At 39.0% G+C, this 17,157-nt stretch overlaps 1 protein-coding gene across 1 annotated transcript in view; it reads left to right on the top strand.

Moving 5' to 3' along the window:
- Positions 1 to 17,157, top strand: part of TMX2 (thioredoxin related transmembrane protein 2) — a 148,882-nt gene that overhangs the window by 130,418 nt on the left and 1,307 nt on the right. The window contains exon 8 of the mRNA XM_044087129.1: positions 16,472 to 17,157. This exon is cut by the window's right edge and continues 1,307 nt beyond it. Coding sequence (XP_043943064.1) covers positions 16,472 to 16,627 — 156 coding nt within the window. The 3' untranslated portion in view covers positions 16,628 to 17,157. The remainder of the gene's footprint in view (positions 1 to 16,471) is intronic.

Below are 17,157 nucleotides of genomic sequence, written 5' to 3'. Positions count from 1 at the left end.
ATATATATATATACATATATATATATATATACATACATATATACATATATATATATATATATACATATATTAGAGTTAAAAGAACTGAGGTGGCAGTTACTTTTAAACTCGGACACTCATCCAGGACTTAATGACTCTCTGAACATTAAATGTGGTTTAAGATGGGTACTGACTGTTTGTTTTGACTACACTAGTTCTTAAACAGTGATAGAACATAAGCAATGGTTCCACTACTATTACAATTGACTATTACAGGGTCAGTCCTATGATTTTCCAGCTTCTAGTTTAATTGGAAATATAACTATCAGTTAAAAGTAAACACAATAACATCGTAAAAAACACAATGGTATTAAGTATTTGTTCAACTCACTCTTAGTTAGTTTCAAAAGTTGTTATAACACACACATCACAATGACTATTGGTAAGAATTGAAAACATTTTCATTGGCCCTTGTATTAACATGAGGACATAATCATTGGTTTGAATTATTCTTTTGTATTGTGAAAAGAAATCTTTAGCCATTGGCCACTAATCACATCATATGCAAATTAGGTATTCCTGTATACAGCATATTTATAGAGCATGGCTATGTACTCTTTTCAGTTCTGATGAAGTTCCTAGCAACAATAAAGGAATGAAAGCGCTAGACAACAGTTCGGCCTCAGCTGTGTTTTTTCTCCATTCGTAATTTTATTAGTTACACATATACACATATATATATACATATACAAATATATATATATATATATATATATATATATATCTATATGTGTGTATATATATATATATATATATATATATATATATATGTGTGTGTGTATGTATGTGTATATATATATATATATATATATATATATATATATATGTGTGTGTGTGTGTGTGTGTGTGTGTGTGTTTATGTGTATGTATATGTAGGTAGCTGCAGTGCTGCATGCTGGCCTTCTGAGCAATCACTTGTCAGACTAGTATAACCACGTTTTAGATGGTTCTTGTAGTCCAGTTATGAGGAAGGATTGATTAAGTGTCTGATGTTAATTTGTGGGGAAAACTCTTGGAACTTGCACAGCTAACCAGTTGTCAAACCATTTGAAGTGGGGGGATCACACTAACAGTTCACCTCATTGACCCATTGCCCTTTGTTTTGGCTACTGCTTCCGGAGTGTGCCTGGCTCAAGTGATTGTTTTTTCTTTAAAACCAATAGCATTTGAATTTTCCCATATTTGCACTGCTGCCTTATTTAGGCAACTTCTCAGCAGGAGGAGGTCAAAAAGGCCCTTTCTTTTGCCAAACTCTGAGCTTTTCCTTCAACATTCGGAAACCCAGCTTCATCTCATCTTCAAGATTAGTTTTCCTAAGCTTCTTTCTAGACAAAGATTGCCAGAAGACTTTTCTACCACCAGAAAAAGTGGATCATTTGCAGAAATATTTTCTCAGTCTCGCCAGGAAAAAGAATGTAGCCAGGGAATGTCTCCAGGATTTTGTTCATATTCTCTACCATCCTGACAAGTACCCATGTCTCAGGTTACATATGAGGAACCTTGTTGTGACAGAGCTCCATCTGGAACCAACCTAACCATTCTTCAGAGGACATGATTCCAATCTTACCTGCAGTTCTTGGAAACCACACTGGTGGTCCATGCAAGTTAGCAAACATTTTGGGGGTCCTTTTTAGTTGAAGACTGCCCAGCTAGACCCTGACAACAGATGCTTCAGACCTAGCTTGAGAACATTCTTACAGATCCTCAAGGTGCAAGGGGTTTGGAATTTCCAAAAGAAGTGCATCAGTGTAAAATAAATGTCATTGATTTAGGCCCTTAAGGCATTCAAACAACTTTAGACCGGAAGTGATTTTCAAGTAGTGAAAGTCAACACCACGGTCATGTGGTTGGTCAACAAACTAGGACAAGATATTATCCTCTTTGCAGTTTAGCAACAACTGTTTGGGAATGATCCTAATGGTAGTCTGCATACACTCTCCGCAAAACGCAGTGGTGGACCAATTCAGCTGGTCAAGGGTAGACCCTAAAAAAAAGGATGTTACACAGGGAGGTCTTTCTTCTACTAGTGCACAGCTGGGTGGTTTGCAGGTAGGATATTTTGCTTCACCAGACAACAAGCAGCTGAAAAAAGATCTGCTTCATAGCATCATGCAAGGAAACTTTTGTAATGGATGCTTTCTCCATTAACTGAGCAGCTGTTTGTTTACACATCTTCAAGTCTCTATGTGTAAGATGTTCCAGAAACTGACAAAGGACAGACTAAAAATGCTGGTGACAACACCATTTTGTCTCTGGCAGCACTGGCTTTTCATCATATTGATCATTGCTGCAGTCACCTTAGCTAACAACCGGCCATCTTCCAAAGCTTCAAGGGTTCCATCATCACACTGAAACAGTTATTTAGCTCAAGCTGAGCTGAAAAAAAAAAGTAGTGGTTTGGGTGCCCAAGCCCTTCAGTGTTTCTCTTCTGCAGAAGGGAGCTCCTTTGGTGGGCTTTTGAGGATCGATCAGTTAATGCATTCCATTGCTGGACAGATAAGCTCCCTACAGGGAAATTAAATTCCCCTTTTTAAATTTATGACAAACTGAACTTTTGCTGTAAAATTTATAACTTTAAGCTAGGGGAAAAAGTGTTTTTGTAGACTGTCTTGTGACTTTTTTTACTAACTTATTTGGCAGTGTTACTTTTTACTTTTGTGGAGTAATGCGTTAAAACTATTTGTTTCATTGGTGAGCGTGTTATTTTACTTTTGGGCCCTGTAAGTGTTTATTCAGTGTTTTTTGGTGGAAAAAGTGACATTTTAAATATTTGCTTTACTGACTACTGTTGCCAGGCTTTCCCGGGAATCAGGATATTTTTCTGCTTTACCATGGAACAACCTTCACGTTCCTCTGTCATTCCTTCCAGCCACAAAAATAGCAAGTGCTAACTAGCATACCTTGTCAGTTTCACAATCTACCACAGTTCCTCAGCTGCAGACAGGTGATTCTGCTGTGACCATTCATGGCTCCTCAGACCATTCATCCTTATCCTTCACTCCCTCTGATGTGGTCTCTACAGCCATCATGAACCAGGGGTTAGACACGTCCTCTATGGCTGTTGGAGTACCCTTGGTGGGCAAAGAAGTACCACTCTTGTTGGTCTTGGAAGAAGTACTAGGGAATACCTTTCCACCTAGCCAAACTGGAAAGTCTGTCTATACGGATGTTTTGCCTGTCAAAAATGGGTCTGCTTCTTCAGAAATTCCTGTCAAAAAGAAGCAAAAAGTTAGACTTATGTCTTCTCCTGTCTCAGTTGCAAGGAGTTATTTATTGAGCTTAGCAAGGGTTTCATTCAGGCTGTTGACCCTTCCAGTTTTGGTGTTTTTGGTAAAAGAAAAAGGATTCTTTTTCTGAGGAAATTCAAGATAATGTACCAAAAAAAGTATTGTGAAGGGACAACTTCTTTGTTTTCTTCTCAGGTTTCTGATTCGGAGGAAAGTAGATTCTGTCACTCCCATAGAAAAATTCTCTCTGAAACCATTTCCAGAATATCAGTTTCAGTAGGAACATAATGACATTCCACTGTCCCTTAAGAAGAATTATGATTTACTGCAACTGGAATTTCTTGAAAGTACACCAGTTCCTCCTTTTTATCCATTTATTGCAGCATGCATGTTGCCTAACATCCACCTTGCTGGTCCTAAGAAAACAGATAGTGTAAAGTTCCTCCTCCTTATAAGATTTTATATTCTAACCCCAGATCAGACAAAGCAGAGATTTATCTGGTAAATCCGCTGCTACAAAACATCTAGTTAATGCCAATCCATATCCTTTTAATAAGGATAGAGTTTTTTAAGATGGGAAATGTTTTGGTAGATTTGGGGAATAGTTTGTACTCTTCTGCAACACTTCTTTGTAGAATTCTCATCTGTCAAGCTCGTATGTTAATCATTATGCTTGCCTTTTTTGAGAACATGAGGTGCATTATGGAGTTGTTTCCAAATTCAGAGGAAAAACATATTTGTGTAGTCTTACTGCTTCTGTGTTTCAAGTGGCTACCAGTCTTTGAAATGTGATTGATTTTTGTTGCTTTAACTAGAAACTGTTATGAGAAAGTTTGCTTGGTTGCTAACTCCATCCTCCCTGAGGATGTTAAAGCTGAAATTTTGAGTCCTCCCTTAGACAGAGAGGTAGTTTTGCCCATCTGCTGCAGAGGTCCTTAAGTGTGATGATTAGAGACAAGCTGATTCAGGGAATTTCCCAGATTTGTCAGCCTTCCTTCTCCAACTTTAAGGAGTTTAATGCAAATCTTTACAAAAAGTAAAGCAGACATGGCAAGCTGCTGGTAAGTAGACTTTTAAAAAGTAATGGCAGGGAGGTTCCAAGAAGAAAAGTGGGCCCCGGAATAAAAGGACAGTCTAACAAATGTGAATGACCATCTCCAGAACAACACCTTTCTCACCCTGGCAAGCCTTTAATCATTCCCAAAAATATGAACCTCCATTTCTCTCTTTGGCAGCAGAGTTCTGAAGGTAATTCTTCATGGTTTTATTGGTAGTGGGAATCTTTCCCTCCTTTTCAAGGATTCCTTCCCATCTGACAGATCACACTTCTCTTTTTCCTCCTATCATTCAGCACCTGCTGACTCAATGGGGGATAGAAGCGGTCACTTCTCCTCATATAAGAGAAGGATTTTTATTCAAGGATATTTCTGGTGCCAAAGAAAACCTTCATGGATCTTGCCTTTTTAAACCAGTTTGTGATAGTATCAACGTTCAAAATGTTATCTCTGCGCAACCTGTCACCTCTCATTCCTCTTTTTAGTTTTCTGTTGACTGCATGTTTAAATGTTGCTTATCACATTCCTGTTGCTCCACATTTCAGATGTTTCTTGAGGTTTTCTGTGTGTGCATCACACTTTCAGTTCTCTGCATTACCCTCTGGGTTATCTATTGCTCACAGGATATTTGCAAAGTGGCTTGCTGCAGTGATGGCCTACTGCAGTTTGTAAGGCATTCACATTTTCTTTATTTAAGCTTCCTTATCTTTCCATTGCTTTTCTCAAAATGTTAGGAATCTCTTGTTTGGGTGAGAGATTTCCTGCAAAGACTGAGGTTCCAGCAGAACATACACAAGTATTGTTTAATTCCTCCTTACAGGATTTTTTCATGGGGCATCTCCTACCTACCTCTGTTCAAAGAGCTTTTCTTCTACAGGGAAACATAAATCTGTATTTATTTCTTTCCAAGAGATTTTCCACTCAGACAACTGTCTCAGCAAGGGATTTCTCAGGATACTAGGCTTCATGAATCTGTAATTTATCCTATTTTTCTTTAGCGGGACTCTACAAGAAAAAAATTCAACGTCAACATGCCCTCCCATTATTAATTGTAGTGCTGGGGTTTATGAGAGTTTCTTTGGTGGAGAGAGCAATTTTATCTCTCTATCTCTCCTTTTCCCCTTCCAGCGCCAGTATGGTCTGTAACAACAGACACTTCAGACTTGGTTTGGAGAGCAGTGTCTATGGGGATAAAATGCAGAATCTTTGGAACCGAAAAGACACACAAAAACACACAAACATAAAAGATTTGTTGACACTCGTAACTGCTTTCCACACTCCATCATCTATGGTCCCCTGGACTGTTACAAGTATTTACAGACAACACAACAGTGATGTGGTACATATGTGGATGGGGAACCATATCTTTTGTGCAGACTAGCCATGGTAGCTCAGGATATAACTTTTCAGGACAGTCTTAGTCTAAAGGCTTCATACATCCCATCAGAGCAAAATTTTGTGTCAGGCAAGCTGAGCAGGACCAGGACAGACCCTTACAAAAGAAACTAAATCGGGGGGGGGGGGGTCTTCTAGGAATTGATCCAGCTGTAGGCAATATCTCGGATAGATCTTTTTGCCTCCTGTCACAGCAATCATTTGGCAAAACTCTGCTCCAGTACCCCATGCAATAAAGTCTGGAAAACGGATGCTATTTCTTTTCCTTGGACGGGAATGTTCCTGCATGCTTTTTTGCCCTTTCCACTAATATCCAGGGCAATTTTGAACATTCAGAAGGACACTGCAAAGGTCATTGCTGTGGCTCCCTTCTTACCAGGCAACAATGGTTCTTCCTCCTTTTGGAAGTGGCCATTGGTAACTACCACAAGCTTCCTCACAGATTGGACTTATTCGGACAAGACAGGGTAAGTTTGAAATATCTTGATTCCAAACAACTGCAACTAACTGCCTGGATGCTACAGTATTAATACGTTTTAGGCACCTATTTTCTGAGCTCATGCAGCAGGTATTAAATGAGGCAAGAAAACCTGCTACGAGAAAATCTTATATTAGTAAATGGAAAGTAATTTCTAATTAGTATCACGACAAGAACCAGGACCCTTTTTAAGTCTATTGTTTCTCTGGTTCTCCAATATTTGTGCGAGTTACTATCCTTTGGCCTGTCTTACTTCTCCATCAAGGTATATTTGTCAGCCAGTTCAGCATTCCTACCCATGGCTCCCCTCTTTCAATGCAATTTCATTTTGAAAAAATGTTTTTGAAAGGCATGTACCAAGCCTCCTAGAAAACTGGTGGCTCCTTCTGAGGATTATAGTTTTGTTTTGGAAAATTTTAACTCTTGCTGCGTTTTTACCAGCTGATCAGGCTGACATTAGGTTCCTAACATAGAAAGCGGTGTTTGTTCTGACTTCTGCAGTTTGAGCATCTTGAGTTGCAAGCTGTTTAGGTGGATCAACCATGTCTTGTTTTCCACAAAGTTAGGGATTCCTTAAAAACTAATCGGTCATTTATGCCTAAAGTGAATTCCAGATTTAATTTGAGTCAAGTAATCTATCTCCCTGTCTTCTTAACCAGAACCTAAAAATGAGGGACAAAGGACACTGTATACTTTTTATGTCCACAGACACCTCTGATATTATTTTGACAGAAGTGAATCTTTTAGGAACTCTGATCAGTTGTTTATTACTTATGAGGGTAAAAAGAAAGGGCAACCTGTCTCAAAGCAGACTTTTCAAATGGTTTTCCCATGCTATTACCTGTTGTTATATCCACCACAAGAAGGTAATTCCAGGCAATGCTGATTCTTCAAAGGCCTTTGCTTCATGTAGCTTTTTGGAAAAGGTTGGATTCTACAAGTGTTCTATAAGCAATGACTTGGTTCTCTGTTTATACCTTTACAAAGCACTGCATACTAGATTCCTCTTCCAGGTCTAAGGTGGGCTTTGCTAGATTTATTCTCCAGGGGCTCCTGAACACTCATCCTTCTACCAGTCAGTGTAAGTTATGGTGGTCTACCCATATAGCTAAGGCTACTGCAGCAGTGATCAGCGAAGAGCATAGCACAGATATGTATTGTAAACGTACAGTAGATGTTTGAATGATCACTGCTGCAGTAGCCACGCCTCCACCCCACCCTTTTTTTTGTTTTTGTTACCAGGGTGAGGACATCTGTTTTTACTTTCCTAGTATTGACTTCTTAGGGCTGTAGTATCCCTCTCTTTTGGATTGAAAGCTGTAAAGGTCAAACCATTCTTTTCTTTAGCTCAGCTGTGGCTGCTTAATGGTCTGGCACATGGAAGGTGCCCTTAAAGCTTTGGAAGCTCCATATAGCCAAGGCTGTTGCAACCATGATCATGCGAACATCTAGTGTTATGGTAAGTGTACTTTCACAACTGTACTTCTTGGTCATGGAGTATCCAAGGAGAAACTTCAGCTAATCTGTAATGGTGAGTTCTTGCACACAGCAAAAGGTCCCTCATATACCCCAACCTGAAGACACTACAGCTCACAGCCTCAATTTGATGCTGCTGCCCTTTAGACACCAGTACACAAAGGGTGTGCTAAATATCATCAAAGAGGCAAGAAAGCCGGCCATTAAGGAATTTTACCTGCTCATATGGGTGAAGTTTTCTTACTGGTGCCTGAGAAAACAGGATCCTAGCACAGCACCACTGTCCATAGCTCTTCTGTAACTTGGTGAGCTTGTTAGGGCAGACTTGGCCTACACATCAGTTTAACTGCATTTTGTATCTGTTTCTACCTTCCTGCCCTTGGGTCCACCCATAGCCAGTCTGTTGCCAAGCAAGCCATTCCTCAAAGAGGCCTTGCGTTTGAGATCACCAAGCAAGAGTATTGTCCCCTCTGTTTTGGGACCTTAATTATTGTCCTAGAGAAACTTTAAACACCTTTTGAGCTTGCAGCTGCAGCACAGATAACCTTCCTAACATGGAAAGACTGTTCTTTGTGTGGCCATAATGTCAGCTTTAATGTGCAAGGGGCCCATTCTAGTCTTCCCTGAGAGTAAGATGAGCCTGACAACCAATCCATCTGTCATGCCCAAAATAGAAATCTAGTGCTGTTTGTACAAGGCTATCTGTTGTAGTCCCTAATCCGTAATATAGGAGGGAAGGAATCCTGCATTCTCTGGGTGCTCACAACAGGCAGCTAAGATACTGTTTGAATAGAAACCAAGATACCAGAAAGTCAAGACAGTTGTTTATATTCTTTGACCCAAACAGAGGTTTAGGCTGTGTCCAAAATAACTGTATCAAGGTGGCTACAACACTGCAGAAATTTCTGCTGTTCATCCCCAAGAGGGAAAAACAAAAAAAAAATTGGAAAGTATTGTTAAGGCTTAATAGCACAACATGTACATCCACAACAGTGCCATCCATTAAGGGAGGTCAGCACGCAAGCTGCAGTGGAAGCAACCACCCGGATATCTGTGCACATTTTTTTATTAACATTGCAGTTAACGTATTGCTTCTGGGTATGACAGAATTTGCTACAGCTATACCGCAGGTCATACTACAATCCATCTAGCCAGATCCTTTGCATGTTGAAGCTCTGGGAGTCATCCTAGTGGACTAGACTGTAGCAACAGTAGTCTAAATGAACAGAGTGAAGTTGTGTAGGAACTTAATATAATAAATGTTCAAGTTGATCATTGTTGTGTACAATTTCCTTGCCAAAATACCCTCATTGTAACTTTCCTCTTTAGACTTGTGACATCCTTGGCTAGGATGGGCTACTTCTCTCCATAGCAGTCACCTCCCTTTCTTTTTTTTTTTTTTTTCCCCCAACATCTGGGGTCTGCTCAGGTTCAACAAGCAATTGACTTGTATTTCTTCCTTCTGTCCATCTTGAGTGTGTGAAAGTAACCTCTAAAGCTCCATCTAACCCTCTCTTGGCTTTCAAAGGAAAAACAAGAAAGGTCTGTGGTGGCATAGGTGGGTGCTTGCTTTATACTGGTAATGGCCTTACATCTCAGAGGCAGGCATCTGCTATGCTGAAGGGGAAACGTTCTGAACTGTAGAAGTTTGACCAGATGTACAGTTCCTATGCAGTTGTACTTTCTTCAACTCAGCATGAGCCTCAAGGTAGCTGCTGATTTATGTGGTTTGCTCTGATGGTCTGTATTAAATGTGGTACTTCTCTGTAATAGGAAGCTGTAATAGTCTACACGTTGCTAGGGTATACCTTAACACGGCCAGAACTACTTAATAAAATGTTGAAACTCCAGTAGAAGGCAGCAGTTTGTTAAACTAGTATTAGCACAGAAAGAATACAGACCCATTTAATCTGTACAGTTTCTCTGTTTGATCATGAAATGCTCTGTCTAGATACTTTTCATATTTCTCTTCACCACTGCTTTCATTCCCTGTATGAGATACCTGGAGTAAAATTGTAGTGTGCTTTTGTTTACAATGGATGCCTTTTTTTTTTTTCTTTGTCTGTCTTTGCCTCTTAGTTGCTACTATATTTGGGGCCCTCTAAGGAGCCCTCTAAGGGAAGAGACATTTGTCATCATAGTTTACCTTCCTTTCTCACTTTGGACCACATGTGCAGTAACTTCACAATAAGCACATATAAGTGTTTACAGGCCTCTTGATGCATCTTTGCCAGTCCGCCACCAGCTCTTAACCTCCTGTCATAGGCTGTGGTTCAGGAGCCGCCTTTTCTCACCCACCTCCTGGGAGGACAGCTCTTTTACTTCCTGGTTTCTTCTTTCTCTATCTGATTCTTCTGGGTAAGCCCCTAGACCAGTCATTGATGGTAAAGCTAGATCCCATGCTTTATTTTTAACCAATTAAACAACATTTTTATTTACCAAAAGAACTTTTAGAGACCCGATGAAAAACCCAGAGTCCTTTTACTAGAGTTGGTTTGAGTTAAGATCCAAAAATATTCCAAAAGTCCAGATAGTAACTTCTTTACATTATAAACCACCGTGAGAGTAATGTAAAATACTTTTGTAATTTAAAGTACAAACTTAAGATTGCTACAGATTCCAAAGGAAACTACGAAGTTATATCAGAAAATTAAAGAATAATGTTCAACACTACACTGAACTCGTTCATAATGTCACTCATTCTGACTCCAAGGATATTGCCAGTATATTTGCAGATAGATTTAATGCAGTTTTACCCCTCCTACTAACATTGTTACCCCCATTATCCAAGAGAATTTAGTTTCTCAGTAATCACCTTGCAACAAGTCTTAGAATCCATGTCAAAGGTTAAAAATAATACTTCCATGGGACCAGGCAACATACCATGGTACATTCTCATCAGTGCCAATTATGCACTATCTGACCTTCAAATTAAACTGTTCAGTCTCAGCTTATTTACAGGGTTTGTTCCTGACCATCTAAAGAACAGCCACTGTGACTCCCCTACACAAGGGTCACCTCTCTACAGACCTGGGTAATTGTAGACCCATCAGCCTCCTCAGCCTTTTGTGCAAAGCCATGGAATTTATCGAGGCAGAATTTATTTTTGCAGATGTAGGCAACTTAACTGCTCTAGATCTTGATCAGTGTAATTTTGTAAAGGTCAGGTCCTGTCTCTTGCACCTAACAAGCTTCTTTCAAAAGGTTACAGGAGTTGTGGACAGCAGTCATTTTGTGCACACTGCCTGCTTCAACCTGACAAATCCTTTTAGCACTATTCCCCATGCTGGTATTTCTGAAAAATTAGACAAGCTTAAAGTGAACTCCATTGTGTGCAAGATTGTGAATTGGCTATTCAACAGATCCATATTGCGGAAGTTGCTAGTTCCTTTTTTGAATATAAATTTGTAACTAGTGTGATGGCATAGGGATCCGTTCTGGGCCCTCTCCTATTTGGCATGCATCCAGACCAATATCCCAGGAGTAATGGCTGACCAGGTTTCCCAATAAAAAACTGCACTGTTACCCACTCATCCATTGATATAGAACAGCTCCAACAAAGGGTGGAATACGCACATACGTGGTGTATCAAAACCAGTCTCAAACTAAATGAAAAAAAAAGCGTAGCATAGCAGCATTTGGCAGAATGGTTGTTTCCACTTCATATGTTATAAGTGGTACTCTTCTGTATACAGGTACTGTCTTAGGAGACCTACGTACTTAAGTGGATAGCTTTCTGTCATTCAGTTTTCACCACAGTCAGGAAATCCTTCTGTCTGGCCCAGTTAATTTCTAAGGGAATATCTTTAAGATCCAAAGAAGTTATCCTACCACTGTAGTCTTCCCTCATAAGACCCATCGTTGACAACAATGCCCAGCGTAGTTTCTACAAATACGGGCACATCTCTCAACTGAAAGACCTCCAAAGACTTCTAACCAAGAAAATTAAAGGACTAAATCCTCAGCTGTCCTGAAAGATTAGCATGACTCTCCTTATACTGAATAACCTACATGTTGCTGTCGCTTTTTGAGCCATAAAAGGCCCAGGCCCATTTGACCCCTGTTTCTTTGCAAAACAATTGGCTTTGAAAACACCTGCACTAAGGACTTAAATCTACACCAACAAATAAACAAGGCACACGGGATAGGTTCCCAACTTGGTGTATTCCTAGACTATGGAACAAGGTACCACTCCAGGTCATACAGTGTAGTACTCTGGGTAATTTTAAGGCTTGTCTTGATGGGTAACCATAAATGTATACAAAGGTTATTGTGTATGGCCCTGCTCATTCTGGAGGTGTGTACTATTAAGTGCTTGAAAAGGATGGCAAGAATGTTTGTTTTCCTCCTAAAAGGTCTGTATGGCTAGGCATTTTAAGGTCCCCATGATAGTTTGATTAGTATGTTCCTGTGTGTGGTTTGCATGTAAAGAAGGGTGTAAACATGAATAGGTGGGCTCAACAAGAAAATGCAGTCAAAAAAAGTCGAAAGGAAGAGTAACACTAACAGGCCAACAACTGCAAATAGGTTAAAAGTAAATGGTGTGAAAGTGGTTTAGGCTTCTATTTGGAATTGCAGGTTTCATTTATAAATTCCCATTTTCATTAAGATAAATACCCTTTTCTGAACATTTCTGTTCATGAACTGGATATTTCCTGATGCATATAATTAGTACCCTGACATCTTATCTGTAATATGTGCCCTTTGCCCATTAGTTTACTGAGGATCTTGTCTGTAAAATAGCACATTATGTCACAGTGATACATTGCTAGTATCAAAGTAACCTGAATCCTAACTTCTCCTGTTGAATATTTATTAGCAGTTATTTGCACAAAGTATTTAAAGTGGATGTGTTGTGAAATAGCAAGCTCACCTGAAAGTAGCAAAGTACTGGAACACGCACAGTAAGGTTTAAAAGACATGTACAGTGCATTGAGCATCGTAACAGTGCTCAGATATTTAGGAAAAAACTTAAGCACTTCCCATGAGCGAGACGCAATCATAACGGAGTGCTAAGATCTGGTCTTGCATTAGGGATAGTGCTGATTAGCAAAGAATAATGACAGAAGGTAAAATAATCTTAAACGTTGTTAGAATTCCAGACTTCCACACTTCATTCTGCCACACTTTGTGTTTATAACAGCTTTTAAAGGCTTGTTTACCATCTGTGGGGATCACTTTGTTTCTGCCTCCTGTGTCTCTTAAACTACCTATCCTTGATTTAGCCTCACAGTTTTGCCCTGTCCCTCATAAAATCACTGATTTTTGTGGTAGTCACGGAGGGTTGCAGTCAGTAATGCCAGACTTTGGAGTCTCATGCTTACAGAAAATGCTTTTTGATGCAAAATGTTTTGTTCTTTTAACTTTTTAAGTGTGAATTAGAGCAGTATTTAAAAACAGTCCCTGATTTTGATTCTTTGTCCCTCATTTTTGTATTTGTTGAGAACTCCTAAGCAAAGAAATTGATTGGTATGCTGCTGTCTGTTTCACAGTACGTTTTTTACTGTTTTTTTTAAAGCCGGTAATGTTGCACCTCCTTTTTTATGATAGTACATACAGCAGATAAAACTCCATGCACTACTAAAGGATATGATTGAGTCTTCGGTTAACATTTTCTGTATTGCAGATGGGAGAGGGATTGTTGAAGTCTGTGTGTAATTTCCAAGATACTTGTTTTAAATAACAAGCAGTGACATTTGCAGAGGATGCTGCAATTTTCACTGTAATTTTGCAAATATTTATTTTTGAGGTTCATCCTAAGGATCACTGCTACAGTGTGATTCATCCCATTTGAGATTATGGTGAAAGACAGATGTATGAATATTCATCCCAACTTGCAGACCTTTCGGACATCTCCTACTGACCCAGCCCTGTGTACACTCTGGAGATGTAAAGTATAAAGGGGAGAGCCAACTAAATCAGACGGAGCTCTTTTGTCTCAGGATATTTACAAGAATGTCAGGAAGTACTATTGCTAGCAACTCCTGAGTGAATAATAAGTACATTGTTTCAAATGTTTATTATATAATTTTATATTATATTTTATTGCATCTCTTTTGAGACCAGCATCATCCCTGAGAAGGGTTAACAAAGAAGCATGCTTGGGGTTGACAGATTTCACCAAAGGACTTTTGCCTTAGGTTTATTTACTGTCTTGAGCGTTCACATACATTTGGAGTATAATTTGTGAGCTTGTTCTAACAAGAAAACTCTGTTATGTAGAATATGCACTTCTAGTGCCTCTTAGGGCTCCAAAGCTCCTAAATTTAGGCCATAGGACCTCCACCTCTGAATCGCTAACATACAGAAAGAGACCTCCAAGCAGCTGAAGAAAATTGACAAAAACTGTCAAAGTTTCCACAAGCTAAAAGAGTGAGGCTTCTGTGACCCAGTCAATTTTGCCAAATATTGAGTGTGTCATTTCTGTAGAGGAGCCTCATGACCACAGTGTGTGCTGCAAATGTAACAAAATCTGGCCATGCTTTTTTCAAGACCTCTGTGTTGCATCACAGACTGATGCTGATACTTGCAATTAGCAAGTGAGTTCAGCACACAGCTAAATACCGGTCTCCACCCATACCACTCAACCTGTTGGCACAAAAAATGTAGACAAAGCCAAAAATTATGGTGGGAACAAAGGCCCAAAATTAGGAGCAGATTTTAATTATTTCTGTTGTAACTTAGAAAGTTGCTAAACTTTTGTATTGGTATGCATTTTTCTGAAAAATATGAAGTCTGAAACTTAAATGTTTGTCATTGTTTAATGAATTCAGTTCTTAGTGATTTGTTAGAAAAAAAAAACAAATTTTATGAGGAAGAGACCAAAATTATCCGGCGAAAATCTAGACAATCGAGAGATAGTCTCTCCACTACTGGGCATTCTTATTTGTGCTCTTTAGATCAATGTTGCTGTAGTTGTTCTCTTCCGCAGGTCATTCTTGGAGAGATTGTGCCTTGAGGCATTCATTTGCAGTCAAATTGTGATAGTAATCATGATCCCTTATAGTTATTGCCCAGTAATACTTCCCCCAGCACATACACAAACACATCAGTAAAGCTTTCAGTATGTGTGTCTGGACCTCCAAGCCATAAAAGTAGTATAGTTGTAAGGAAGTTGAAATTGGCTAGATTTATTGCAGCGTTCAGTAGTTTAGATTGTGGTGCTCTACTGCACACTGTCAGGTAACACTGGCAAAGAGTCTTCATACTGAAAGTCCCATGGAGTTTGAAGATGTTCATTATCTTCGTAGGTCACGCTATAATTTCAGTAACTAAAACTGCTAAATATGTCAGTGGAAGTGGTGTTACTTGACACTAGTGGGTTTTTTGCTTTGGTTTTTGCTACTGATTTTGTTTGTTCCGTTGTCAGTCAGGCGAAAATGACCAGTTCATTGTGGGAGTAACTTGTGTGTCTGAGCAAGATGGCCATACTGCTCCTTTGTCATCTACGGACTTGAGGAAGCTGATGTGACTAAATGTATTGGGGGTTACAAACAGGCAGCAATAAGAATTGAACTGTTAATCTGTATGACTGTTTGTGATGTATTTTAAATAATTCAAAATGGTTGGAGTGAATGATGCAGAGCTCTTGCTCAAGCAGCAAATGATCATGGACTGTTCTAAACATTAAGAGTAATGAAAATGCAGCAAAGACAACAAAACAAGGTGGGGTTATACAGAAACTTTGTTTTGGAACTTTGGATAGTTAACAGAATTTAATATTTCAGTGGTATGAAGGAGTGATAAACCATCTTCTTCTTCTGATAAACTGTACATTAAAGTTATATGACTGGAACTGATAAGACTGATGCCCACTATATGTAGAGGCATGCAGTTAAGTGGACAAAGGAGTAGCACTGTTGTACCAGGATGGGAAATGTCACTTTGTAAATTTAGTGTGCATCCATATGAAATTGAATGGAACTGTGTCTTTCTAGGATATGTAAATACTGTACTGTAAATGTATTGATTTTTGAATAGTTGCAGTAAAGATGTTTTTATTTGTTTTTTTTTTTTTAATGGTCTTTGTACCAAGATGAGGCACTGAAAAATGTCTTGGACCAGTCATATATACTTAAATCCTACCACTCTTCAGGATTCCTAAAGGGAGACTTGTGTTGAAACCATTTGGCAGGACAGTGCTCATTTGCATTTTTTTACACTTAGGAATGTTATTATAGAGTAATGTTTTTCCACATAATGTGCCTACTGTTGTTAATGTGTGTCAGTATAAGAAGACTGTGTGGTCGAGGTACTAGTGGAACTGTAAGAAATAAGTTTCCTGTATTTGCAAGTCGCTTTGTTTTTGTGAAGTATTATTTTCCTTTGTAAATCATGAAAGCCGAACTTGGTGTTGTATAGTATATCCACAACCAGTGTAGAACATCTGTTTTCACTTAGTCAGAGCTAGGACTTGTGTCTTAGTGTTATGGTATTATAGTTGCTTTGTAGGTTTAGTTTTTTCACTTTCCTCGTCCAGAATGTACGGCTCTGATCAGGTCAGGTAACTAGGCAGTGCTGTAGGGTCATGCCTGTGAAAGGGCCCTTGGGGCTAATGGCCTGTAAGTAGATGAATAGAAAAGCTGCATATCATGGCTGCGCTTGCTGAATACTACTAGAACTTCTACAGTGAATGTACTGGGCATAAGTGTTTAGTCTGGCCTTGATACTTGATGCCTTTTTCTGCGACCATCTTGGTACAAAGACATTTAGCTTGTTTCAGAATGTCATGTGCATACAAAATGTAATAAATGTAATAACTTGAGTGATATTCACTTTTTATTTTTTTTTAAACTTTTAAGGAAAATATCATTCGTGAATTTAACTTGAATGAGTTGTACCAAAAGTCTAAGAAGGTGTTCAAAACCAAAGATTCTCAAGAGACTGAGGCCACTGATGTTAATTCTGAGACGCAGCATATGCTGGAAGATGATACTGAAAGCAAGAAGGATAAGTGATCTTCAAAGTGGTTCCTTCCACCTCAGACACAAATGCTGATTCCTCCGTTTAATACAGTCAAAAAGACTTGTTTAACTTAGTGATACATTCAGTACTGATCATATCCATGTCTGCAGTGTTTGAAGACACTCCGGGGCAAGAAGGAAATTTAATTTGGAAGATCTGCATATGACAGCAAAGATTTCTACATTTTTCTGTATTCTGGACTGTCAGACTGTTTTATGTTCCATCAGAGCAGTGCAGAATCTAGTTTGAATTATGTTGATTTTGTTCCCTGCTCCAAGTCCCCATAGGCATGATTATTTTTTTCTTCCATAAGGTCTGTGGAATATGCTTGGTACATATTATTGTCCTTCATATTCCTGCATAGTACTCTCTGCACACTGCATTTGATGCTGAGGATGAATCTGATGGCTTCTGAAGTGTTGTATTTTCACCATCTTGTTGCAAGCAATTGGGGAAACCCATTTACTTGTGGTTCTTGGTTAAAAATGTATACTTCCTTATTCGGAGAATGTTTTGCTGTTGT

The sequence above is a fragment of the Protopterus annectens genome, chromosome 1.part1, assembly GCF_019279795.1.
Source record: "Protopterus annectens isolate FY-2018-M chromosome 1.part1, PAN1.0, whole genome shotgun sequence".
NCBI classification, from domain to species: domain Eukaryota; kingdom Metazoa; phylum Chordata; order Ceratodontiformes; family Protopteridae; genus Protopterus; species Protopterus annectens.
The sequence above is the reverse complement of the archived record's forward strand: the minus strand, read 5'-3'. Positions and strand labels throughout refer to the sequence as shown.